General features: G+C 51.1%; 10 protein-coding genes across 10 annotated transcripts; 7 read left to right on the top strand and 3 right to left on the bottom strand.

The window, feature by feature from the left end:
* The first annotated feature begins 217 nt into the window (after positions 1 to 217).
* On the top strand, positions 218 to 789 carry BDQ94DRAFT_135327 (uncharacterized protein). The gene has a single exon (XM_026764644.1). The coding sequence runs from the start codon at positions 260 to 262 to the stop codon at positions 722 to 724; it is 465 nt and encodes a 154-aa protein (XP_026630954.1). The 5' UTR covers positions 218 to 259; the 3' UTR covers positions 725 to 789.
* A 264-nt stretch (positions 790 to 1,053) lies between these two features.
* On the top strand, positions 1,054 to 3,526 carry BDQ94DRAFT_166169 (cysteine--tRNA ligase; the record flags this gene model as incomplete). Its single annotated transcript, XM_026770479.1, has 2 exons — positions 1,054 to 1,344; positions 1,403 to 3,526. 2 exons carry the CDS (start codon positions 1,054 to 1,056, stop codon positions 3,524 to 3,526), a joined length of 2,415 nt encoding a protein of 804 aa, XP_026630953.1.
* A 2,553-nt stretch (positions 3,527 to 6,079) lies between these two features.
* On the top strand, positions 6,080 to 7,364 carry BDQ94DRAFT_71499 (uncharacterized protein). The gene is made up of 3 exons (XM_026776378.1): positions 6,080 to 6,725; positions 6,783 to 7,035; positions 7,095 to 7,364. The coding sequence occupies exons 1-3, from the start codon at positions 6,232 to 6,234 to the stop codon at positions 7,296 to 7,298; spliced, it is 951 nt and encodes a 316-aa protein (XP_026630952.1). The 5' UTR covers positions 6,080 to 6,231; the 3' UTR covers positions 7,299 to 7,364.
* Positions 7,365 to 7,911: 547 nt separating this feature from the next.
* On the top strand, positions 7,912 to 10,578 carry optD (small oligopeptide transporter, OPT family). The gene is made up of 2 exons (XM_026764643.1): positions 7,912 to 10,476; positions 10,540 to 10,578. Exon 1 carries the CDS (start codon positions 8,222 to 8,224, stop codon positions 10,307 to 10,309), a length of 2,088 nt encoding a protein of 695 aa, XP_026630951.1. The 5' UTR covers positions 7,912 to 8,221; the 3' UTR covers positions 10,310 to 10,476; positions 10,540 to 10,578.
* A 176-nt stretch (positions 10,579 to 10,754) lies between these two features.
* On the bottom strand, positions 10,755 to 13,264 carry BDQ94DRAFT_71477 (putative RNA annealing protein Yra1). Its single transcript, XM_026776377.1, has 6 exons — positions 12,747 to 13,264; positions 12,662 to 12,691; positions 11,472 to 11,636; positions 11,345 to 11,415; positions 11,021 to 11,288; positions 10,755 to 10,968 (listed from the first exon to the last, which is right to left on the bottom strand). The coding sequence occupies exons 1-6, from the start codon at positions 12,963 to 12,965 to the stop codon at positions 10,966 to 10,968; spliced, it is 756 nt and encodes a 251-aa protein (XP_026630950.1). The 5' UTR covers positions 12,966 to 13,264; the 3' UTR covers positions 10,755 to 10,965.
* Positions 13,265 to 13,462: 198 nt separating this feature from the next.
* Positions 13,463 to 15,038, bottom strand: BDQ94DRAFT_135318 (ESCRT-III subunit protein VPS24). Its single transcript, XM_026764642.1, has 2 exons — positions 14,653 to 15,038; positions 13,463 to 14,590 (listed from the first exon to the last, which is right to left on the bottom strand). The coding sequence occupies exons 1-2, from the start codon at positions 14,698 to 14,700 to the stop codon at positions 13,952 to 13,954; spliced, it is 687 nt and encodes a 228-aa protein (XP_026630949.1). The 5' UTR covers positions 14,701 to 15,038; the 3' UTR covers positions 13,463 to 13,951.
* Positions 15,039 to 15,238: 200 nt separating this feature from the next.
* wos2 (Hsp90 cochaperone SBA1) lies at positions 15,239 to 16,578 on the top strand. Its single transcript, XM_026764641.1, has 4 exons — positions 15,239 to 15,413; positions 15,606 to 15,931; positions 15,993 to 16,157; positions 16,220 to 16,578. Exons 1-4 carry the CDS (start codon positions 15,383 to 15,385, stop codon positions 16,292 to 16,294), a joined length of 597 nt encoding a protein of 198 aa, XP_026630948.1. The 5' UTR covers positions 15,239 to 15,382; the 3' UTR covers positions 16,295 to 16,578.
* A 384-nt stretch (positions 16,579 to 16,962) lies between these two features.
* Positions 16,963 to 19,184, top strand: BDQ94DRAFT_135313 (translation machinery-associated protein TMA46). Its single transcript, XM_026764640.1, has 4 exons — positions 16,963 to 17,393; positions 17,456 to 17,473; positions 17,578 to 18,128; positions 18,188 to 19,184. Exons 1-4 carry the CDS (start codon positions 17,334 to 17,336, stop codon positions 18,615 to 18,617), a joined length of 1,059 nt encoding a protein of 352 aa, XP_026630947.1. The 5' UTR covers positions 16,963 to 17,333; the 3' UTR covers positions 18,618 to 19,184.
* Positions 19,185 to 19,564: 380 nt separating this feature from the next.
* Positions 19,565 to 21,086, top strand: BDQ94DRAFT_166162 (Six-hairpin glycosidase-like protein; the record flags this gene model as incomplete). Its single annotated transcript, XM_026770478.1, has 4 exons — positions 19,565 to 19,956; positions 20,027 to 20,112; positions 20,193 to 20,872; positions 20,982 to 21,086. 4 exons carry the CDS (start codon positions 19,565 to 19,567, stop codon positions 21,084 to 21,086), a joined length of 1,263 nt encoding a protein of 420 aa, XP_026630946.1.
* A 657-nt stretch (positions 21,087 to 21,743) lies between these two features.
* On the bottom strand, positions 21,744 to 23,614 carry ayg1 (heptaketide hydrolyase ayg1). The gene is made up of 6 exons (XM_026773870.1): positions 23,419 to 23,614; positions 23,256 to 23,330; positions 22,449 to 23,188; positions 22,260 to 22,392; positions 22,133 to 22,206; positions 21,744 to 22,073 (listed from the first exon to the last, which is right to left on the bottom strand). Exons 1-6 carry the CDS (start codon positions 23,509 to 23,511, stop codon positions 21,968 to 21,970), a joined length of 1,221 nt encoding a protein of 406 aa, XP_026630945.1. The 5' UTR covers positions 23,512 to 23,614; the 3' UTR covers positions 21,744 to 21,967.
* Between the last annotated feature and the right edge of the window lie 293 nt (positions 23,615 to 23,907).

The raw sequence follows: 23,907 nt of genomic DNA, 5'->3' as shown, positions 1-23,907 counted from the left end.
AACTCCAGGGGCAAACCAGGGCATCGGGTTTGAGACAGCCAAGAACCTGATTCTCTCCGACAATTACCATGTCATCTTAGGCTCGCGAGACCCAGCCAAGGGTGAAGAAGCCGCCAAAACCTTGGGGGCCGTCCCCGGTATCAAAGGCAGCGTCTCGTCGATTCAGATCGACGTGACAGACGACCAGTCTGTGGATGATGCTGCTGCCCAGATAAAAGCCCAGTATGGACGGCTCGATGTCCTGGTCAACAATGCTGCGATGAGCTCGATGAAGCATCCGCCAAGTCGGGAGGCAATGCGCCAGATTCTGGATGTAAATGTGGTCGGAGCACTCAGCACGACAGAAGCATTTCTCGACCTGCTTCGAAACTCCTCTGAGAAGCGTCTCGTATTTGTCTCTTCGAGCACAGGCTCCATTAGTCGTGCGGCAGACCCCTCATCTCCCTTCCACATAGCCAGTGCCACTGAGTATCGAGCCAGCAAGGCTGCACTGAATATGATGATGGTCTTGTACATGTGCCGTCTCAAGGATGAAGGTTTCAAAGTGTTTGGAGCAGATCCAGGGTTGTGTGCCACGAACCTCACCGGTGATCCTGAATCTCTTCGACGACGAAATGCTGCAGAGCCATCTGATGGAGGGGAGAGGGTGGCGACGGTGGTGAAAGGGGAGCGAGATGCGGATGTTGGAAAGGTGTTGGGAGTATATGGAGTATCTCCATTCTGAATGATTTTGATTGTATCACCAGTCCGTGTATCTCAGTCTGTATACCACTGTCATCGAGTATGTTGTATAGATTGATTGCATGCCAAAACAATAGATGGCATCAGACTAAACCAATCATGGCATGTACCTGAATGAGTCATGGCCAGTCACGAGACCCAGCCCCAAAGCGGGGATGACGGCGGTGAAGCCAATCGGTGGCAGACATTCCAGGAAGTCGTATAATTTGCTGAAAAACTGGTGGGTAACCATCCAGACACTTTATGCCACCACCACGATTACCCCTCGTTTGCCGGTCGCTCTTTTCACGCCGGTTCTCTCGTTCGGCCATCATGGAGAGTCGCCAACAGCCTCCCTGGCAGCAACCGCCTGCTCATCCCGACACTCGTCTGCCGCCCCTCAAAGTATGGAACTCCCTCACCAGATCCAAGACGCCCTTTGTGCCATTGGACCCCAAAGGCCGGAAAGTTAAGTGGTACGCTTGCGGTCCGACAGTCTACGACGATGCGCATCTGGGCCACGCCAGGAACTATGTCAGTACCGATATCCTGCGTCGAATTCTCAGGGATTACTTCAAGTTCGACGTGGAGTTTGTCATGAACATCACCGATGTCGATGACAAGGTATGTGTCACTACCCCGCCGGTGACAATAGCTCTCGAGTGTTGACTCTGGCTCCAAGATCATCCTGCGTGGTAGACAACAGCACCTGTTCAACAAGTACATCGCTGAGCACCCCACCGTTACGCCCGACGTTCTCGAAACCGCCCGCAAAGCATACAGCGCCTACATCAAGAAGAACCTTCCCCTGATCGATCCCGATACCGAGCCGGAGAACTTTGTCGCAGAAGCCCAGAAGGTCTATGGGGTTGTGCTTCAGGGAGGGGCTCTGGAGGCAGACAAAAAGCCCGGTGATGCGGAGGTCAAGATCAAGATGCACATCAAGACCGTGACAGCCACGACGTCGGCGATTGCGGAAGCCGCTCAGAAGCTCTCGGGCATCGATGCTGCATCCAGCAAGGCTTTCTACGATGCCGCTCAGGATGTCTTCTGCTTCTATCTTGATGTGACGGAGGGGTCTACAATTCCTGGCGATGCACATGAGATCTTCACGAAATTGACGAAGAAGTACGAAGACCACTTCATGAGGGATATGCGGGATCTGAACGTCCTCGACCCTGATGCTGTGACCAGAGTCACGGAATACGGCCAGCAGATTGCCGACTTCGTCGAAAAGATCGTCGCGAACCAGTTTGGCTATGTCACCTCCGATGGCTCCGTCTACTTCGACATCAAGGCATTCGAAGAAGCTGGTAACCACTATGCGCGACTTGAGCCTTGGAACCGCAACAACCAACCTCTGCTAAGGGACGGTGAGGGTGCGCTGTCGCGGGCAACCGAGAAGAAGTCTTCAGATGATTTTGCCCTCTGGAAGGCATCTCGTCCGGGAGAGCCCAGCTGGTCAAGCAAGTGGGGTCAAGGACGGCCAGGCTGGCACATCGAGTGCTCGGCAATGGCATCGAGCTGCCTTGGTAGTCAGATTGATATCCACTCCGGTGGCATTGACCTTGCATTCCCTCATCACGACAACGAGCTTGCGCAGAGTGAAGCCTACTGGTGCGAGCATAAGCAGCAGTGGGTCAACTACTTCTTGCACATGGGCCATCTGTCCATCCAGGGTTCCAAAATGTCGAAATCCTTGAAGAACTTCACTACCGTCAAGGACGCTCTCGAGCGCGGTGACTACACTCCTCGCAGCTTGAGAATCGTCTTCTTGCTTGGTGGATGGCGTGATGGTGTCGAGATCACCGATGATCTCATCAAGAATGCCTCTTCCTGGGAAGAGAAGCTCAATAACTTCTTCGTCAAGGCGAAGGACCCCTCCAGCTTCCGTTCTTCCGATGAGGCGCCGACTTCTTCATCCGAGACCTTATCACAGGCCCTCAAATCTACACAAGAAAAGGTCCATGAATACTTCTGTGACTCCTTTGATACCCCCAAGGTCATGGCCGCCATCTCTGAGTTGGTCACGACGTTCAACGCCCTTGACAGTCAAACCTTGGATCTCAAGGTGGTTGAATCCATGGGCACATGGGTCACCCAGATTGTCACTATCTTTGGCTTGAATGGCGCTGCCTCTCCTGACAGCTGTGGCATCGGCTGGGAAGGCACTGACATTCCGGAAGCAGCCAAGCGTTTCCTATACCCACTGTCCGCCATGCGTGACACTCTGCGCCAAGCTGCCATGTCCGGAACTCCCATCACCGCCGAGCAGGTGAAGGATATCGTCGCCACCTCTGCCACCAAGGAAGCAACTGTGTCCGATTCTGACAAGCCCTATTCCCAAGTCCTGGACAATTTCACTTCTCAATTGGCCTCGCTCAGCTTGGACGATACCAAGCAGGCATCCAAGGACATACTTTCTCTCTGCGATCGTTTGCGTAATGTCGATCTCTTTAACCTGGGCATTTACTTGGAAGACCGCGAAAACAAGCCCGCACTCGTCCGTCCTGTCACCAAGGATATGCTGCAGGCCCGCGAGGAACAAGCTCGTAAAGCCTTGCTGAAGCAGCAAGAGAAAGAGAAGCAAGAGAAGCTTGCCCAGGAACGGCTCGAGAAAGGAAAGCTTAATCCCGTGGAAATGTTCCGCACCAGCGAATACAGCGCCTGGGACGAAGACGGCATTCCCACGAAAGATGCGGCGGGAGAGCCTCTCGCCAAGAGTAAGAGCAAGAAGCTCCGGAAAGATTGGGAGCGCCAGAAGAAGGCCCACGAAGCCTGGCTTGCAAGCCAGAATGGAAAATGATAGATTATATGAATCAATGAATAATACACCATCCGTCTTGGTTGACCCAGAAGGATCATCATTCTAAATCTGACGTGCATAATCATCTGGAAGTCATCCATTCGTCACCTTGATTTAGGAACTCATCATGAGGTAACCATGCCAGTAGTACTACGCATCGGTTACATACAGCCATGTCCCTTTCCTCTAATTCTGCAGTTCTGTATCCCCTGTGTCACGGCCCAGATTTCCCATGATGCAAACAAGTTTTACCAACCCCCAATTGAGGTATATTATCTGATCGTCTCATACCTCGGTTATCTTGACCTTCGCCCCTTGCGTCTCACCTGCCGAACGCTTTATCGAGTGTGTGCCGTCCAGCTCAACAATATCGACCTTCGTACAATCAGTACGGACCTTTCCCGGCGCCATGTGCAGCAGTTGATGAGGCTCACCGCAAAACAAGCCTCGGGTATCAGAGAATTGGCAATTTGCAGTTCTTCCGAAGGACCTCTGGGTCTTGGTTATCGCGTTCTCCCGTCGTCCCCTCTGAAGTCACAAGCCTCAAAAGACTTGCGAGAAGCCCTCAAAAAACTCAAAAAATGCCGCACTCTCCGAATTTCTGCAGTGGAAATTAAGCATACTGACTATGAACTAGCATGGATGGGGGCTATTGACTTGACTCACTCAGTGCTATCCGCATTCTGTGAGACTCAAAACTCTTTGGAATCGCTCACCTTAGATTTCAGGACAGATAACGTAGCCTCACTTCTACGTGGTGGTCTCGAGAGAATACCGTCCTATGGCCCCGCTGAGCTGTCTCGTTTTAAATTTGGATGTTCAAGAATTAACCACATATCACTCAATCTTAACGCAAACATAGCAAGTAGTCGTCGCTTGTGTGAGAGACTACTACATCCGCTATATACACCCGATGGAGTAAATGAGGTCTCACTTGACCTTGAAAAGCCTATGCAGAAAATGTCGTTCTTGATGTCTTCTGGGGTAGGTATTTTAACACAGGAGAACCTGAGGTGATCAGACTACGCAATGTTACAGGCATGGGCCATCGCATGCTTGAGCCAAAGTTAAAGCAGTATTGCCATTCTTTGCGGGTCCTGACTATGGAGAACATTATCTTCAGATATAACTATTGGCTGAGATTTTTGCGCAACTTAAAGCGTGAATTGCATCGTCTTCAAGAGGTAAATCTGTTTTGGGAGGTGAACACAGGTTCGAAAGTGAGTTTGCCCCTTCAGTCCTTCGGTATTCTCGCTAAATGACTCTAGAGCACCTCGCTCATCACTCAATGGAATCACAATACAATCTATGACAACACTCAAACTAGGGTGACCTACACTGGACCTGAAGAACACGGTGCCCTTACTGCTCTTGAGAAGATAGCCAGTGAAGACCCTCTCTCCGTTCATCTGTGATTCCGCCAGGATGAAGAATGATCTGATACATCCGCTCTGTCTGCTTGTCATGATGCAGTATAGTTTGTCACCGTTCTTCAACACTGCTCTTGTGAACCAGCGAAGCTGCTCTCGTATGGATGGAAGCCTGCAATTCCATCCCATAGAGTATGAATTGTACGACTTTGACAAAGTCAAGTGTTTATCAGATTCAACATTATAGTACGGCGTAGGTGATATCACCGCATGGTATGCTTGATTGACGCACGCACTCTCTTACCACCTCTTCAACGCTGCAGTACCTGGCCGATCAAATCGTGGCCAAGCGATTTTATACCTTTAATGTAGTGTATCCTCCGCTGAAGCGCTCTATCAAAAGAGTGTTATGAAGTATATGCCGTTTTACAAGTCAAGCTTTGAAGTCACACCACTATCAAAGCGAAGAACTGGGCCTGAAAATAGAGTCATCAAGCCGTACAGTAGAATTGTGTAGACCGGAATCTAAACTAGCAGAGACACTATACAGATATCTGGATTCGAAAAAATGTGAGTAGACAAAAGTTGTTTCAGGAGTGAAGCAACCCATCAAAGCTCACCTGAGGAGCGGTGGTGGTTCTACTCCGGTCACCTGCTCCTTGGGGAAGATACTTACTTCCCCTGGATCTGCCCACCAAGCAGCAGCTCTGCCTTGACACCGCATCACACAACCAGTCTCGAAAAGAGTTTCGCAGCTTTGCTATGGTGGAACCATACAGAAGTCAAAACCCGTCTTTATACTCTTCCGTCTTTCTGCTTGATGTGTTTCTTTGTTGAGTTCCTACATACCAGCATCCCCGAGTAATTCGCTGCGGCTACGCGACAAATATCACACCACTCCCATAATCCTCTTCCATGAGCTCATTTCCCATCATCTGTCAGCAACAGCTGAAACAGAATACAACATGGTGCGCTGGTCCACAGGATTATTGCCCAACCTCACTCAGGGGAGATAAAGTTGCTAGACTTACAGTAGGAGAGACTTCACTACATCTTGCCGGCGATTCCTATATTGCCATCAAGCGAAGTTTCAGAGTGTCGTGAACATCCAAGAACTGGAAGGCTCATGACTGCACCTTCAGACCTGGAAGTGCTGACATTGTTATCGTAATGGTGGCGTAGTGCCAGCTTCACTAAAGGACACCGGCCATACATCATACCACTTGATTAGTCCCGTCCGACTTCCTACAACTCGTAAGTTCCAATCTCATTCTCCACTATTCCAATATCGGACACATTATAACACTTGATTCGTTCATTTCAGCCTCCTGCAATATGCATCAACGGACTCGTTCTCCACTTGAAAGCCTCAACCTCTCCCTCTCCAGACTGTCAAGGGACAAGAAGATGCATGCATTCCACTTTCACCTCTCACAAGAAGCGAAGCGTCAGAGAACGCAAGACAAGATTCTCGCAACCCACGCTAGGATCGAAGAATACTCGGCTGGATATTTAAGGCCATGGCAATTACTGAAGCTGAAGATCGACGCGTCTGAAGTCAACATAAGCAGCAAAGATATAATCAAGTTTAGACCGTGCTTTTTCTCTCCCTTACCCACTGACACAATACGGACGTGCCTATCGAAGCAGTCAAACAAGAATACCCCACATGAAAATAGTTTAGGCTATGCAGGACGTGCAATGCCATGCCCAAGCACAGTCGCTCTTATGCATTATCCACTTATCCTCGATCTCTTTCGAGAGAAATATGCAACCTCCGTACGCAAAGGTTTCTGCTTGGACAGCCTGACCACTCTTCGAGAGTGCGGGTAAGTCCGTATGAATCTTCCAAATATCCATTTGTTCAACTAACATGCAGAATACAGAGCCACTAGCAAGGGCAAGTGGAAGCAGCAACCAGGCCTCGAACTCGCCGAGAAGCTATCTACCGAGCGCTGGCAAATCCTGCGCATTTTAGAGGATCTGGAGCATGAAGTACCCCACGCCGTCTGCGATATCCGTCAGAACATCCAAGTTGACAGAAAGAAAGGTCTCACGGTAGCGGAAGTGAAAGCCATTATGAGAGTTATGGCTGTCCGCATAGGGCTGGACTGCTACCGGCCGCATTCCCTAATGCCAGTGAGTCATTTGCAACCCTTTTGTTCTCAGTCCGGTCGAATGTCTGACTGACGAGTCAGATCCTGGCTATATCATACTTGAATCGAAAGCAAGGACGAATCTTACAAGTACACCATGATGGAAAACGGGTCGTTATCCAGTACACGAAAGTGCTAGACTTTGATGGACTTGAACATCACCCTATCGAGCTCTTCCTTCGCTACTACTGCAGCCAGCCAGTCGGAAAGACCGCCAATAAGCAGAAGGATTCATCGTCAAGATAGGGCTAGAGAATTGGCTCCACTGACGCCCCACGGTGGTAAGGAAGGGCATCACTTCCAATGGTCAAGAAGAATCTAGGCTCTAGATTACCAGCCGTCTTGCATTCACACTATCGCGGTTTCGCCCCCGCCAAACTTGGCATCGCAAATGCGATAACGCTATCGGCTTGGCTCCCCAATCGGAAGCAATGCACGCCTTATCTAAATCATCGACTCTAAACTGCTCAGAATATAGCAAAGCAAGGGATTCCTTAAAGAAATCAACTGTTCGATGTGACAGAAATTCATCACATTAGACGATTCGCATATTCTGAAGATGTCTCGGATTCTTCAGAGGTCGCCTTACCTGTGTAACATTACGATTCACGAGGCCAGCTTCTCCGCATCCCGGGGGTTTGATTGCAGGGTACCTCGGCCGTTATCAAGATAGGCCTGGCCGACATGCTTCTTATCGGCCTTGTTACAGCTGCCCAGACGCTAACGACGCTCAGGTGCTCCAAGTCACCACGCGTGGCGATAAGCACTCAAGCTTTCTCTTGATCGGCCTCCTCTTAAAAGGAGGGGTTATGGCCTCCTGCGATGTCGGCGGTATCCCGCCCTCAATCACTGGGCTTCACAGTCATTGTGACACTCGTCTACCGCGGAGATGGCTGCCAAAGAGATGAATGAGAAATCATTCAAATCCCCGCAAGTTAGCGCGGATGTCGAGATTCAACAAGGCAGATTCGACGAAATACAACCGGAATTTGACCTTTCTGAACAAGAGAAGGAGCAAAATGACTTTGACTATGAATCAGAGCATTCGCCTTTCCCAGAAGGTATGCGGCCTTTCATATACACACTGACCCCTCTAATGGGTGACACGCCTAGTACGCGCGGTCGTCCCTGAGACGGACGACCCAGGTCTGCCCGTCAACACATTCCGCATGTGGGTGCTTGGGTTCATCTTCACCATTGTTGGATCGGGAATCAATCAATTCTTCTCGCTTCGATATCCGTCGGTTCATATCGTGTCATTGGTAGCAGAGCTACTGGCCTATCCGTGTGGCGTCTTCCTGGCTAAGGTCTTGCCTCTATGGACTATAAGCCTTGGACGGCTTGGATCGTTCACCCTCAACCCAGATCGCCATTTCAATATCAAAGAGCATGCTCTCATAGTCATCATGAGCAACGTATCTTTCGGCTATGGAAGCGCAGATTCCACCAATATCATCCAGGCGTCGAGCGCCAGGTTCTACAATTTCGGTCTCTCAGCCGGCTTTTCTGTCCTCGTGGTCCTTTGCGCACAATTGTTGGGATTTGGAGTCGCTGGCCTGGCTGCACCGTGGCTAGTTGAGCCAGCAAGGATCATCTGGCCCCAAGTCCTTTCTAACTGTGCCATGCTGGAGACGCTCCATTCACGCGCAAACACCGTCGCCAATGGCTGGAAGATTTCCCGTCTGCGGTTCTTCCTTTACGTCACTGCAGGTGGTTTTGTGTGGTATTTCTTCCCAGGGTTGATGTTCACTGCCCTCTCGTACTTTACGTGGATTTGCTGGATCGCTCCCCGCAATGTTGTCGTAAATCAGTTGTTCGGAATGCAGACTGGCTTGGGACTAAGTCCTATCACATTCGATTGGAGTCAGGTTGCCTACAACACGAACCCCCTGCTGTCACCTTCATGGGCCGCGATCAACGTCTTTGCCGGATTCGCCCTGTTCTTCTGGATTGTCGTTCCAGGAATCTACTACTCCAACACATGGTTCACAGCCTATCTCCCCCTTATGACTGCCGACGTCTATGACCGGACCGGCACGGTCTACGACACAGCCCGTGTCATCAGTGCCGACAACACCCTGGACGTCGATGCCTACAGACAATATTCGCCCCCATACTTACCAGCTACATACGCATTCGTCTACGGCCTGTCCTTCGCCTCAATCACCGCCGTTCTAACCCACATCGGCGTCTGGCACGGCAAAGAAGTCTGGGCCGCACTAAAAGGCAAAAACAAGCTCGACATTCATGCCCGTCTCATGAGATCCTACAAAAAGACCCCATGGTACTGGTACGCCGCCATCATCGCCATCATCACCGCCATCGCCATCGTCATGGTCGAGGTCTACCACACCAAGCTCCCTGTCTACGGCGTCTTCCTTGGCCTCATCATCCCCGCCATCTACATGGTCCCCTGCGGTATCATCCAAGGCATCACCAACGTCGACGCCAACCAACTCAACGTCCTGGCCGAATTCATTGGCGGCTACATGTTCGAAGGCAAGCCCCTGGCCAACATGATCTTCAAGATCCTCAGCACCGACGTCGTCGGCCAAGGCGTCTACTTCGCCATGGACATGAAACTAGGCCACTACCTCAAAATCCCCCCTCGCACCCTCTTCATGGCCCAAGGCCTCGCCACCATCCTCGGCGCCCTCACCCAAGCCGGCGTCACCATCTGGATGCTGGGCCACATCCAAGACATCTGCTCCTCGGACCAATCCGACGGCTTCACCTGTCCCAACGGCCGAACCGTCTACTCCTCCTCCGTCATCTGGGGCCTCGTGGGCCCCCGTCGTCTCTACTCCGTCGGCCGCATCTACTCCTCCCTCCTACACTTCTTCTGGATCGGCGCCATCGCCCCCATCATCACCTACTTCCTCTACAAGTACACCCGCAAACAATTCTGGAAATACATCAACTGGCCGCTCATCTTCGTCGGAACATACAATGTCCCCCCCGCCACCGGCATCAATTACTCCAGCTGGGCCCTCGTGAACTTCGCCTTTAACCACTTCATCAAAAAGCGCTTCTTCGCTTGGTGGAAGAAATACAACTATATCCTTGCTGCCGCGCTGGACACGGGTCTTGCGCTTAGTGGTATAGTTATCTTCTTCTGTATTTCGTACCCCGGGGCTGTGTTCCCCGATTGGTGGGGAAATACGGTCTATGTCAATACGGCGGATGGGGAGGGCGTCGCGTATAAGTCTATGCCTGAGGTTGGGTATTTCGGGCCAGCGAATGGGACGTGGAGTTGATGTGGTTGTACTAGTCATGATTGTTTCGTTGCTCGTGGGCGGGAATTGTATGTATTTATGAATTGAAGATTGCCGTGGTGATCGCCATGGTATGAACCATTACTATCCAATAAATGATTTTTCATCCTTACATATCAAGTGATAGAGCTGGACTGTTAGTAATTGCGGTAAGTGGTTGATGTGTTGGTTGGGAAACAATTTTACGAGAGGTTCCTGACATAGTGATGCAGTCATGTTTATATGTTACCGTGATGTTGTAGCAAATGGGCGGTAATTTATCTTCAGGGAGCAAACATACACAATTTATGATTAACCTGCCCAATACGTCTGCAACAATCGCCTACTATTACAATGAACACATGTGCTTGCTGTTTTTGATTGAGCAAGTATATTAGTTACATGGCTTTCCCCATCCCACCAACGATATCCGAGTAGCACTGACAACATTATGAGAGAAAAAAGAAAAAAAGGAACCGGGCACACTAGAAAGACATATCCGAAGAGCAATGATGAAATAACGAAAGCTTGAAACTCGAATCCAACCGGCAGACCCAGAGTGCGTAAAGATTGGCCGAGTGGCCGGTCAAAGCCTGGCCCTTCGCAGTCGATACAATTGACTCACGCGGTCGTGTAGAGTCAAACGTAAGATGGGACATTTACTAAATAGTTTATTAGCTCTGGTTCGCACAACAACTCGTTGACAAAACTTACGGAGATCTCCGCCATTCCGAGGTCTTCGCCGCCGGTAGCGGCAGGCTGCTGGGGGGCAGCACCGTTTGCTTGGGCATTGCCCTCCGCAGGGCCAGCATTCTCGTTAGTGGTAGAGAAGTAATCAACCATCTCAGCATCAAGCTCCTCCACAGTCTTGGGCTTAGGTCGGTTACCACGGCCGTTAGGGCGACGAGCACGGCCCTTGCGGCCCTTGGCACCAGCAGCAGCCTTGGTAGCGGTAGCGGGCTTCGGTTGGGGCTTGGTTTGTCTTCATCGCGGTTAGTCATGATTCCCCAGTATAAGACAATGGAAGAGGACACTTACGCAACGCGCTCGCCCAGAGGCTTGGGGGCAGAGACCTCAGGAGCGTGGGAGGCGTCGACGACAACCTCAATCTAGTATTTGTTAGTGTCCATACGTAAGAATAGTGTTTGGTTAGTGAAAAGCTCACCTTCATGGGTCTGCCATCAACAAGGAGTCCATTCAAGTCCTTAGCAGCCTTGGCAGCTGTATCGGGCTTGCTGAACACGATCGAGGCGATACCACGGCTCGTGCCGTTTTGGTTGTAGGTGAGCATGACTCGCTTGACAGGACCTGCTGACTTTGTGAAGTATTCCTATACCAGGAGACCAAATTAGTATGTCGAGCCAACAGAATGCAGAAGGCGCAAGGAATTCCGAAGAGCCAAAACATCGAAGAACGCGTGACACCGGCTTCAAACGCGATACCAAAGAGCACCAGCGAGCACACAGCGGCGGTTAGTAGTAATCAGTGCATGGCGGTTCATTCCAGAACACCGAGACACTGTCATATCTAGAGCACAGAGCTGCTAGCATTTATCCCAAGAACCACAACGATGAACTCCCTCAAAAGCCTTCACAGTATCGTGTGTCCCCCCTCCAACTAACCCACTCAGCAATCGTCATCGACCTTTTCGCAACCAGACAAGGAGCTGGCCTCAAAAGCTACGGGCTGTGTATGCCAGCGACCTTCGCCCGGGGACAGACAACACGAAGACTACGTGTGCGGCAAATCCATGGTTCTGTTTCCCTAGAACCTCTCTAGCAGCCCATGATAGGGAGAACAAGACACGATTTGTCTTACGGAGGTGATATGGGAAGATGCGTCTTTCCTGCCCGACACTGAAACATTTCCCATACCGACCGCCGGTAGCATAATGCTTGACAGTTGATCACCTGCCGAACTAGTCGGTCACTGCTGGTAGGCTGATGCGCTCGCTGATGCCCGACACCTCGAAACGTGGGACTTTGTACGGGTGTAGCCAATCGGATTGGTTTCAAAGATGGTATGTTTCAACAATCATCTGTGGCACAGTCTGCTGCGTGGCTTCAAAGGCGGATGGCTGGAAGATCCGCCCGAGCTAACACGCCTTTCGCAAGACTACGGCAGAACTCCAACTTCGGCGGACTCGCAGGGTGCCAGCGTGCAATTACCGCATGCGAAGATTTCAATGGAGTTTGCTGCCTATGCTGAAGACCAAGAATCCATGACGGTGATATAAAATATATATAGATAACGTGGCAAGGATCGAAACGCGCGCGAAAGCCGTTGCGCCTCGAAGGTTTCGAGAAGAAAAAATGGCGATAGAAACCCAAGGCCAAGGCCTTTCGATCAACATACCTTGATATTGGCCTCATTCACATCGGAAGGCTGAAAACGTTAGTAACGGTTCATTTATCATAGAGCAGAGATAACGGGTACTCACCAAGCCGCTGACCATGATTTTGCTCTCCGTAGAGACCGGGTGTCCATTCTGAACAGCCTTTCCGGGCGCCTTGGCAGCCTTGGTGGTCTTCTTCACACCTCCGACTGGGACAGGAGCGTTGGCAGCCTTGTTGGGAGCCGAGCGGCGAGCGCGACGGCGAGCGCCCTGGCGACGGCTGACGAGGATCTCGTCGAGAGACTTGTCCAACTTGGCAGACATAGTGAGAAGCGGAGTATAGAACGTGGAGGAGTTGGGTGTCGGTAGTTGATGAAGGTTTCACGAGAGTGTTGAGTGTTACAGGTGTTGCGCCACGGAGAATCGCGACGCTGGAACGGGGTTGTTTCTGGAGGTAACGGTGTCCAGAAGCTGGCAGATTAATCTGGACGACGGGCAGGAAGCGAAAATGTCGTGCTAGATATGGATTGCAGCGTGTGGAGATAAAAGCTGCAACGTGGGTTGATGGAAATGTTGGGAATAGAGAGGATGGATGGAGGATGAAAGGAAGGGAAACGGAAGAGGGATGGAGAAGATAAGCAAAAGGGAAAGGCGGGAGGTTCAGTTCCCTCTCAGTTCGTCAGCCGGATCTTCTTCCCAAAAAGGCTGAGCCACCCTGCCCACCGCGCTAGTCCCCATCGGGCCCATCGGGCCAACACTGCAAACAATACAGCCTGGTTCCTTTCAGGCCGGTGCCCAAGCAGATCATGGCTTCAACTACAGTCCAGCTTACTTCAAGCTAATGTAACAACGCTACCTAGCTATGCAATCTAATCTCGTATATTCATTTCGACACATGAGTCCAGACTCAATAAGCTCGCGGTGATCTGTAACCTTCCGCTGCGCCAAGAGTCCCTGCTGCCCAAAGACTCAACTGAAGCAATCAAGCCCAGTGCCAGCCCAAAATTGCGTAGAAGGAAACATGATCATATATATTTACGAGCAGGGATATTATCGGGGAAATTCTTTAAATCAACAGAAACAGCTCAATCCGCTCAAGGTTTCCAGTTAAGGCCAGTCCCGTAGTCAACATTAGGACGAAATGAGCTCATTCGATACTTAAGATCATCCCAAAGACGCCCGCCATCCTACCCAAACGCCGTTCACAACATGAAAGGAAAGCAACCCATATTCAACGGCATATTGTGACTCATTATCCATTGTCACATAGGCCCGAAGATGCAGATGCACGCAAACGTCTTCATTGTTCCTCAGCTCTTCAAGGCTTCGAGCCGTCCTCGCATCTGCTCTAGTGTCGCTTCTTGATCCGCGAACTCGTCCTCTGGCTCCGGAGCCTCTTCCAATGGCTTCTCGGGCTGGACCCCTTCGACCTGAGACAACTTGCCATGGAGGATCTCCTGCAGGACCTTGTCGACCTCCTCCTCTGCTTCCTCTTCCTCTTCCTCCAGTAACTCGTTGTTAGGAATGGCGTCATCGACCATCTCCTCGATGATCCCGGCCCGCACCAGTTCCGTCGAAAGCTGACGCATCGTGGCATTCAGCTCGGGCATCCGGACCAATGTATTGACGTCCTTCATAATCCCCGTCGATTTCTTCAAGCTGCCCTGAATCTTCCGAACCGAAAAGGCCTCATTGACCTGCATCTGAACGCTCTGCAGTTGCGCACGACTGGTATGTAACCGGGTAGACTGCTTGCGAATGCGAACAAGCTCTCGTGCAAAGGTCTTGGCCTCCATGTTGGCCTGCTTGGCCTGGGAGGGATTGCGTTGGGCCCGCTTCGACGAATTCATAATGTATTGCCGTGTCTTGCTTTCCAGAGTCTTCAGTTGTGCGATGTCACGATCCAACTGTCGGGTATTGGCGCGGATGAGCTGGTTACATTTTCTCATCTAGAGACAGCAATCACGGTCAGAAGCGCCAGACATTGTGGCTGGACAAAATCGGCACTTGCCTGTGTTTGAGGATCCGGGCCGAAAAAGACTGCTTTGAGGGTCTCCATGGTGAATGGCGCAAGAGAAATACGATTTCACAGTTCGATATCTATAGCTGTAAAAGTCTACTTTGGCTTGAAGCGGGAACGGTCGAGTGAGATGTTGTCAGGGTGCTGGATCGGTCAAATCTGGAGTGACTTTGGTAATACGGTGGGGTGTGGATTGGAGGTGGTCAAAGGTCTTTCCCCCACACTTCTGCGTTGAGGAGCGTGATAGTTGATCTTCTGACAATATAAAAAAATACAGCAAATAAGACCAGCTGCCAGAGAACGTGTCGAAGAGGCGCACCAACCAGGATGTGGACTATTGCATGGCTGCTGGCTGCTGCGGTGCCTGGGCTCCAAGATGGACGGATGGAGTGGATGTCTGGCTGTTCCACTCGGCGGCTGAGTCAGCCAGATACGGACGCGGGCAGTGACGTCGCTGGGCGGTTTTGAGCCTCAGGCACTGAGAGGTCGCAAACAGAACAAACTGGCGGCGGGAGAGTTCCAGTACTTTCTAGCATTCATCACTAGTGACTCGCCGGCGATCAGCAGCTAAGAGCAACCCGCCTGCTGCTGCAACTTCACTGTCCGCCTAGCCCTCCCGACATCATCCTTTCCCCATTACCTCCCTTATTTCGTTTTTGACGAGATTGCTACCTCCCCGTCTCTCTACTCAAATCCATCCTATCTGCTGTCTACCATCATCATGCCCGAACTCCCCCAGGTCCACCCCGAAGGTGAGTTTACTCCCCCCTCTTGTCCCTCATTTCCTTCCCCGCTCTGGGTTTTCGTGCTGGGAGGTTTCGGCTACCGGGGAGTTGTCATGCCATACCATGGCCTTATTGTTCCCAATATTATCGCCCTGCCTATATTTCCATGCACACATTCATCTCTCCCGGCATGAGATACTGACAAGGGTATTTCACTAGTCACATGGGCTCAGCGCTCTTCGGACTCGGATGCCGAACGCAACTACCTCTACGTTAGCATCAAGGCTGCCGATGTTGCCCGTCCTGCCGCAACTATCGACATCAAGCCTACCAGTGTCACTTTCACAGGCGACTCCAAGAAGGGCGTAAAATACCACGTCTCCTTGGATCTGTTTGCCGAGATCGACCCCGAGAACAGCAAGGTCAACCACACTGACCGTGAGGTCGAGCTGGTGCTGCGCAAGAAGGAGCTCAAGGCAGAGTACTGGCCCCGTCTGCTGAAGACCACCCAGAAGATTCACTTCTTGAAGACCGACTTCGACAAGGTACGATACCGGTTCTAGTTTGCATATTCTTAGGAAACAGAGTGAGCTGACTACGAGGCAGTGGGTTGATGAGGATGAGCAAGACGAGGTGAACGAGGACGACTACGCAAACAACTTCGGTGGTTTCGAAGGCCTTGGAGGAGAGGGTGGTCTCTCTAACATTGACTTCTCCAAGCTTGGTGCCGGTCTCGGCGGTGATGCCGGTGCTGCTGGAGAGGAAGAAGAGGTACGTTGTCCACCAAAACCAACCGATTAATCAAGACATTCAGTCACTGACACCCTTACCAGGAGGAGGAAATGCCCGAGCTTGAGGAGGGCGAGGCCGAGGGTGCCAAGTCTTCCAAGATCCAGGAGGTTTCCTAAATGCTATGCCCTTCTACTGAGATAGGCAACGACTACTACGCAAGCAAGTAATCAAAAAAAGCAAATAATGCCGAGCGACGAATCCTGTAACCTTTGAGCTTTTCTTTGCTCATTGTTTTTCTTTCACCTATACTATACCGCTGATGATCACGGTTCATGGTTTGGAGCGACCTGGCGCACTTGGACAGGTTTCTGGCCTGCCTCGAGAGGCGAAGGGAAACGGAAAAGGAATTCTTAACTATTTCCTCTTATTGGTACTGAAATGACGAAATGACTAGCAAGGATTTCTCTTTTCCTCAAATGGCCCATTCCTGGACTGCGATCCATGCGTAGAAGAGATGCTGAGAGTCCGACCGAGAAACGAAGACTTGCGACCGGACAGTGTAGTAACACCACCACCATCTGTACAGAGTAGTTTGCAGTGCGTGTCTGTCGCGTGATTAAAAGCCCAGAAATTAGCGCCAATTGAACCAGACTATCGAGTTCACGTCTGGCGAACAGAATATGCGCAAAGGACAAGAACCTGTCTGGTGAGGAGTTTGGTCGGGACGGCGAGAGGAGAGGAACGAGGAGAATCCAACTCGATTGGCGGAGAGGCCGATTATGTGAAGTTGTTCCGCCACACTGGCAAACCCACACCGTGAAAAGTGTGGAGGAAACCTTGCACCTCCTCACGGATTGACCTCTCTCTCTCCCTTCCTCCTCATCTAGACAATCTTTAATATTCCCCCATCTTCTTTCCCCTCCCCATCAGAAAGACAGCCGAGGTGTCGTCAGAGTTCTTGACCTACTCCGTCGGGACGTCAGGTCGACCCCTCCTTTGGTGATTTTTCGTTGCGGTTTTCTTCCCTTTTGCGGCGCATCTTTTCTTCTTCCCTTTCTTTCCCCCTCCCTCGACTTTGGATTTCTGTGGGAGGCTTTCCCTCATCGTATCGGCGCGCAAAAGTTATATATCCGGCATAGAATTTCATCGCTATCTTTTGAAACTTCATTTCTTTATACATATTAGAGGAGTGCAAATCTACAGAAATCCGCCAAGATGCCTCCCAAGAAGCAGCAGAATGAGCCTAAGAAGAAGAAGGCCACGGTCGAGGATAAGGTTCGAATGCCACTCTATCAATCGATATTGTCGACTAAATGCTAATCTACGATTTTGTACAGACCTTTGGCATGAAGAACGTATGTAACGAGCCCTTCTAGACCCGCATACCACTCCCTCAACCATCCATCATCGACTCCCGAGAAAAAAGTACAAGCCCACTGACCGGTATTTCTCTATACAGAAAAAGGGTGGCTCGGCCAAGAAACAGATTGCTCAGCTACAGGCCCAAGCGGCATCCAACAAGAACGCCGATGCAAAGAAGAAGGAAGCCGAGAAGGCCCGCAGAGAGGCCGAGAAGAAGGCCGCCGAGCAGGCCAAGAAGGAGGCCTTGGAGCTGTTCAAGCCCGTGCAGGTTCAGAAGGTTCCCTTCGGTGTGGATCCGAAGACTGTGCTTTGCGTTTTCTACAAGCAGGGTAACTGTGAGAAGGGTCGCAAGTGCAAGTTCAGTCACGACGCGAGTGTTGAGCGCAAGGCGGCCAAGAAGGATCTGTACACCGATTCCCGAGACGTGAAGGCGGCCGAGGAAGAGGCCAAGAAGAAGGATACGATTGACGACTGGGATGAGGAGAAGCTGCGCAAGGTCATCCTCAGCAAGCACGGTAACCCGCGTACGACTACGGATAAGGTCTGCAAGTACTTCATCGAGGCTGTCGAGAACCAGAAGTACGGTTGGTTCTGGACTTGTCCTAATGGAGGTGACAAGTGCATGTACAAGCACAGTTTGCCCCCTGGGTATGTTTTGCTCGTTAAGCTCTTGACCCATGTTTACTACAGTTGCTGATGGACTACAGATTCGTTCTGAAGACGAAGGAACAGAAGGCCGCCGAGAAGGCTCTCATGGACAAGTCGCCACTGAACACCTTGACCCTCGAAGACTGGCTGGAAAGTGAGCGACACAAGCTGACCGGCAACCTGACGCCCGTAACGCCCGAGACCTTCGCCAAGTGGAAGAAGGAGCGTCTTGACAAGAAGGCTGCCGAAGAGCAGGCCCGCAAGGCCAAGGAAACCACTGGACGGACACTGTTCGAGGAGGGCAACTGGCGTGCTGACGACGAGAGCAGTGACGAGGAAGAGGACGATGGCGCATGGAACCTGGAAGCTCTGCGGCGCGAGACGGAGAGGATCCGCGAGAGGAAGGAAGAGGAACGCCTGGCAGCGCTGCATGGCACACCGGTGCCGGTTTCGAACGACGAGACGATTGCACAGGAAGGAGCTGGCTGAGTTCTGTGCGATACTTCCCCAAGGACGCAAAAGGCACTTGGGCGAAAGGGGTTGCGGACCTCCCCCACACTGGGAACGGTGTCCCAAGCCGTTGTCCGGACCTGGGATGCCAATCGGGTTGATGGATGGTAGATACAATGCTGATTCTCTTTGGGTTCTTTGCATTGTGACGAAGATATACCAAACTAGATCGCCTTGTATCGATGTCTGCGACTGGGTTGGATGGCTCTTGCGGTTAAACGTGAACGGTTGGTCGTGTCGCCTGGATTCCTGGTTCAGCCACCGTTGGATCGGTGTAAGCTGAACAGAATCCAAATAGGCATGGATTGGGGCGGAGTGAAATATCAATGGGAGAGAAGATACCAGATTGATTGATTGAGAGACATCGACAGGGTCTGGAGGTTCGTTATCCAGGGGATGAACTGATTCATGATATGATTTGCTATGCCCGATCTGTACGTAGAACGTTTGTTTTTTGGTTGAAATGAGCCAGCATTGCCCTGAACGTGCAAATGAAAAGTGCAATTGATCCAAACTATCTTGTAACACATTGACGCCGAATTGGACGGTCTGGCTTGTACCTTGCTGCTGCTGGAAACCCTCAGCTTACATTCCACGTCAGGGGAGGGTTGGAAGCTGTCTGTCTCACCCATGAATGTTGTCACTCGTCGGCTGCTGCTGCACGATCTCCCCAACTGATGCTCACCGATCTGTCCATGCAATCTCCACCATCCCTTTCTTCCCGATCGAACTATCCAGGAACGCCCGCCCATCCTCTCCCTCCGCGGATCTCACTATTCCCTCCTCATTCCCGAAGTCTCTTATCCCTCTCCACCATGGCGCACCCCAGTCCCCTCGACAAACTGAATACATAAGGTTAAGACGATGGCAGCTCAACAGTACTGCCACAGTCCCCTCGTTCCCAGTGGTCCCATCCCCACGCCGCCATGACCCAGTCCTTCGTCTCCTTCACCGCCGTCCTGTTGACGGGATTGCTGTCGCATTCCCAGCCTGCCGCGGCGGTGGGAATCAGCTGCGATCCAAACACCCGTCCATACTCGGCCTGGATGACAGATAGCGTCATTGCCCGACGAGATGCCATTCTAGGTGACTTTGCAGCAGGAGATGATATCTACCCGAATATCTCTCGGATCGGGCTGTTTGAGTCAACCGTCATCCGGTTGAAGGATTACTACGATGCCGATTCTTGCGGCCAGGTGGATTGGCACAGTTACACGCTGCAGGGCGCGGAAAGCCTTCTTCCGGCAGTGTTGAATGTTTCGTTTGATGTGAATGCTCCGCTCACTGTGTTTGCGGCGGGAGATCCTATGTATCACCAGTAAGTCATTCAATCTCATCACTTAACTGGCTGGCCTCAGAGACAATCAAACCGACATCCATATTGTTAGATACGATCGCGCGCCAAATGAAACTTACAAACAAGCCCTTGATACCCTTCACGATGCTTTCAACGCAAGAACCCGCGACTCAGAAGGTCGGACAACACCCGCGTCAATACCAACAACTCAATCCCATACTCAAAATCCGAAGCATACTAATTTTATGAATATCCAGGCGCCTTCTGGTACTTCAACGCCTACCCCAACTGGGGCGTCCTTGAGGGCCTCTACCCTCTCGGCTCCTTCATTTCCATGTGGAAAACCTACTTCGAGCCCACTAACACCACCCTGTCCGACTCCCTAATGCTCAGCCTCGATCTATTCAAAGACCACTGCCACGACGACTCCAGCGGCCTCCTCTTCCACGGCTACGACTCCAGCAAGACCGCCTCCTGGGCCGACCCCACCACCGGCGCGAGTTCCTACGTCTGGAACCGCGCTCTCGGAAACTGGTTCATGACGCTGGTGGATCTACTTGAACGATCGGGCAAAAACAGCGCCATCCTCAACGAGACGCAGCGCGACGACGTCTACACGAAATACTGGAATGTCGCTAACACGATCATCAACGATGCCGATGAGGAGACTGGATGCTGGTGGCAGGTTATGTTGCATGGTGGGGAAGAGGGCAACTATATCGAGTCTAGTGGATCAGCTCAGTTTGTGTATGGATTGTTGAAAGGTGCCAGATTGGGCTATTTGCAGGGGAAGACACCCAATGGAGTGGGATATACTGATGCGGCCGATAAGTGCTATAACTATCTGGTGAGCGAGTTTGTCAAGGAGGAGGCGGATGGCTCGTTGGGGTACAATGGGACTGTTGGGGATTGTGGATTGTATGATCCCACCTTTGAGGTATGCATTCCTTCTTCTTCTTCTTCTTCTTCTTCTTCTTGTTCTTCTTCTTCTTCTTCTCCAATCTTTTGTGATTCGGATGAATGCTAACGCAATTGTATTCTCAAAGTACTACACCACCAGACCCATCGAATACAACAACCTCTTCGGCACTTCGTCTTTCATCCTGGCAAGTTGGGAACATGAGATGTTTGAGACGGGGTATTATGATTAGCTAGCTAGCTGAGGTAAATCTTCTACTAATACTACTAATAATATTACTATTCGTCCTTGCCATGTCTGGTAAATCCTATGACAGCCCTTATAAAATACAATACCATCTAACAGCATTACTAAGGCCGATGATAAAATAGAACGACTTCACAGATAACCACAAGTATTCAACAAATCAGTGCACTTATTCTTACCCCAGAATAAATGCTACTATCTAGATAGTAGATGGGAAGTCGGAGACAAAAAAAAAAGTGGAGAGGGGCGGGAAGGGGGAGGGGAGGAGTCATTGAGTTTGAAACCATGTCTGAGCGTAGGTTACAACTTGAGACATGAAGATATAGTATCTGCAAGGGGGGGAAGAGGGGTAGTGGTATTGGGAAGTGGGAAGGGGAGATAAAAGTGAAGTTTAGTGCTGGTCCTGGAGACTTAGGCAAGTTAGTTTTTAAAGCAGGGTCTTGAGACAACTGAGATTCGTGACTATTGATTTAGGTCTCGAATCTTTGGACGACCTTGGGTGACAGTTGCAGTGCTCAGCTGACCCTCTTGAGAAAGGTGGGTTAGGGTCTTGAGGTGACCTAAATCTTCTTTTACAACTTGCATAGCAGAGTACGGAAAGTCAATTTGCCTATGGGATGTTCAAGGAAACAATAAACAAATTCCGGTCAAGACATTGCAATTACGCAGACAGACAGAGAGTCAGTCAAAATCTGGCTTTAGCACTAAAGTGATATGTTAAGATTGTGTGGACCAAGTAAGAGATATCCCATGTTCTCATCTCATTGCAGTCATCACTGTCATCATTGTCGATCATTCCGTTGAAACTGGCCGTTCACATAAATATCTATTTATATATGTACGGCGCACCGATAATAGCCCTCGTTTTCAGTTCTTGAGAGGCTCTTGGGGCGAGCGCAGAACGTCCTCGAACCACTTGTACGACGGGACCAGACTGTGGGGGTATCCCATGTGGGGTAGTCCATGGAAGAATCTAAAGGGCGATCATGGTTAAGTACTAGGCAAATGCAGAATTGGAGGGAGCTGACTGACCTTCCCTCTTTGGGGCTTCCGTGATTGAAGAGCATCAGGCAGTCTTCGATGGGGGTGACGCCATCATCCACACCCTGCATAGCATGGGTCAGTATTATACGGAAGATCGCGGCTGTATCGGTCTTACGTTGAGCAGCAACAGTCTGCAGCTGGGCTGATCCAAGATGCCCGTCTCTAGAAGAGAGAACTTCTTCTGGCCATGCTTCTTGAAATCCTCCGGGTTGGAGTAGCCGTACTTCTTGGCCCAGGCAGGGGTGAGCCTACGGAATGTCCCATTAGTGTCGCTGGAAATGACACACGTGGTCACAGTACTTACAGGAATGGGTACTCGTGGTCATCAACACGGCTCAACCACTCGGGGTCCAGGAAGTAATGGCAGCCCGGTCCGTGGGCGAGGGTTCCCACGAAGCGATCACGGTGGGTATGTGCAGCCCGGATGGCGTAGAACCCACCAGCACTTAGACCCCAGGCAGCAACCCGGGACATGTCGAACTCCGGACGAGTCGCCATGTAGTCGAGAACGGTAGTCCACTGACGGTCCGCCGATTCGGGGTCGCTGGGATCGGCAGGCGAGTCCGCGGTACCGGGGATCTCACAGATAACTGTTGCCCAACCCCGGTTGATGATCTCATGCGTACGCTGACTGTTGTCGGGACGGTATCCATCCAGACCAGTCATTAGAACTACAACTGGGACGGGGTTCTCCGCCGTCGCATGTTCCGGGACACGAACAAAAAGGGGAACATAGGCTCCGTCGGTGGCCGACTTATGCTTGTGCGGGATGATGACCTCCTGGATGGTGGGCTTCCAGAAGGATGCTGCCTTCAGATAGACCTTCTTCTGGCGGTTGAAGGCCTCTTTTTTGATGTCTTCTCTGGTCGGGTCGACATATGGGAAGCGGGAGATACGGTAGACCACAGCAGCTCTTCGGAGCAAGTCAGATGCCATCTCCACATTGTTGTTGTTCAAAGCAGCCGACGCCTTATTTTCGAGTGCCTCAGCAACCGGGAAGAAAGCCTGCGTGTAGGCATCGGTGTAGGCATCGTTGATATTTTCCTATCTAGAAGTGAGTATTTTACCCTTGCGCTCGTAAGGCGCACATGGCAAGAGTATGATAACCTACATCGATAAGCTTTTGGAAGATAGGTCGAAAGTCTTCGATGGCACCGTCGTGAAACGGATAGACTGATTTTTCACACTGCATGCTACGTTAGATAAGACCTGGCTGAGCGGTTGGCCAACCACTGAGCAAGGGGTGGTGATGCCGACCACCAGTGAAAACTTACTGCAAACTTCCACTTCGTTTCCCAAAGAGCTTTGATAGAGCCCTTGTGGGGGTAAACGGTGTTGAACTTCTCGCCGAGGATCCAAGGAGCCATTGTGTTTGCTTGCTTGTTCGCGTCGTCCAGTCTGTGAGTAGACAATGTGAAGATTTACAGTTCAGGCGGGAGACAGCATTGAAGGACCCTTTTTAAACGTAGCCCATTCAATGTAAGGTACTCACGGCGAAACTTGCCGACTGGGTTGCACATGAACTCTCCTCTAAACCTTGTGACATCACAACCACCATTGAGAGTACTTAGGGCTACAAACGCAGGGGGGCTGACCAATCCACGGCCGCTGAGGGAACAAGGGGCGTCACTGTCTGTCTCGGGTCTCGGACAATCGGTAAGGCTTGACAAACTGTTCCGCTGACAGAGGTTGGGGTGAGAGTTTGCTTTGGGTGGCAGTAGTTGAAACTCCCTTGCCTGCGTTGTGCCATGTTGACGACTTTC

The sequence above is a fragment of the Aspergillus welwitschiae genome, assembly GCF_003344945.1.
Source record: "Aspergillus welwitschiae strain CBS 139.54b unplaced genomic scaffold BDQ94scaffold_3, whole genome shotgun sequence".
In the NCBI taxonomy this organism is placed as follows: domain Eukaryota; kingdom Fungi; phylum Ascomycota; class Eurotiomycetes; order Eurotiales; family Aspergillaceae; genus Aspergillus; species Aspergillus welwitschiae.
The sequence above is the reverse complement of the archived record's forward strand: the minus strand, read 5'-3'. Positions and strand labels throughout refer to the sequence as shown.

Excerpts from the sequence above, each read along its gene's own strand:
- BDQ94DRAFT_135327 (XM_026764644.1), top strand. The coding sequence starts at position 260 with ATGAGCTCGATGAAGCATCCGCCAAGTCGGGAGGCAATGCGCCAGATT.
- BDQ94DRAFT_71499 (XM_026776378.1), top strand. The coding sequence starts at position 6,232 with ATGCATCAACGGACTCGTTCTCCACTTGAAAGCCTCAACCTCTCCCTC. Across the intron at positions 6,726-6,782 it reads ACCACTCTTCGAGAGTGCGG|AGCCACTAGCAAGGGCAAGT; the intron begins GTAAGTCCGTAT and ends TGCAGAATACAG. Across the intron at positions 7,036-7,094 it reads GGCCGCATTCCCTAATGCCA|ATCCTGGCTATATCATACTT; the intron begins GTGAGTCATTTG and ends CTGACGAGTCAG.
- optD (XM_026764643.1), top strand. The coding sequence starts at position 8,222 with ATGTGGGTGCTTGGGTTCATCTTCACCATTGTTGGATCGGGAATCAAT.
- BDQ94DRAFT_71477 (XM_026776377.1), bottom strand. The coding sequence starts at position 12,965 with ATGTCTGCCAAGTTGGACAAGTCTCTCGACGAGATCCTCGTCAGCCGT. Across the intron at positions 12,692-12,746 it reads AAATCATGGTCAGCGGCTTG|CCTTCCGATGTGAATGAGGC; the intron begins GTGAGTACCCGT and ends TAACGTTTTCAG. Across the intron at positions 11,289-11,344 it reads CCTCTGGGCGAGCGCGTTGC|ACAAACCAAGCCCCAACCGA; the intron begins GTAAGTGTCCTC and ends ACCGCGATGAAG.
- BDQ94DRAFT_135318 (XM_026764642.1), bottom strand. The coding sequence starts at position 14,700 with ATGGAGACCCTCAAAGCAGTCTTTTTCGGCCCGGATCCTCAAACACAG. Across the intron at positions 14,591-14,652 it reads GCCCGGATCCTCAAACACAG|ATGAGAAAATGTAACCAGCT; the intron begins GCAAGTGCCGAT and ends TGCTGTCTCTAG.
- wos2 (XM_026764641.1), top strand. The coding sequence starts at position 15,383 with ATGCCCGAACTCCCCCAGGTCCACCCCGAAG. Across the intron at positions 15,414-15,605 it reads CCCCCAGGTCCACCCCGAAG|TCACATGGGCTCAGCGCTCT; the intron begins GTGAGTTTACTC and ends GTATTTCACTAG. Across the intron at positions 15,932-15,992 it reads TGAAGACCGACTTCGACAAG|TGGGTTGATGAGGATGAGCA; the intron begins GTACGATACCGG and ends ACTACGAGGCAG.
- BDQ94DRAFT_135313 (XM_026764640.1), top strand. The coding sequence starts at position 17,334 with ATGCCTCCCAAGAAGCAGCAGAATGAGCCTAAGAAGAAGAAGGCCACG. Across the intron at positions 18,129-18,187 it reads AAGCACAGTTTGCCCCCTGG|ATTCGTTCTGAAGACGAAGG; the intron begins GTATGTTTTGCT and ends GATGGACTACAG.
- ayg1 (XM_026773870.1), bottom strand. The coding sequence starts at position 23,511 with ATGGCTCCTTGGATCCTCGGCGAGAAGTTCAACACCGTTTACCCCCAC. Across the intron at positions 23,331-23,418 it reads AAACGAAGTGGAAGTTTGCA|TGTGAAAAATCAGTCTATCC; the intron begins GTAAGTTTTCAC and ends CGTAGCATGCAG. Across the intron at positions 22,207-22,259 it reads GCAGACTGTTGCTGCTCAAC|GGTGTGGATGATGGCGTCAC; the intron begins GTAAGACCGATA and ends CATGCTATGCAG.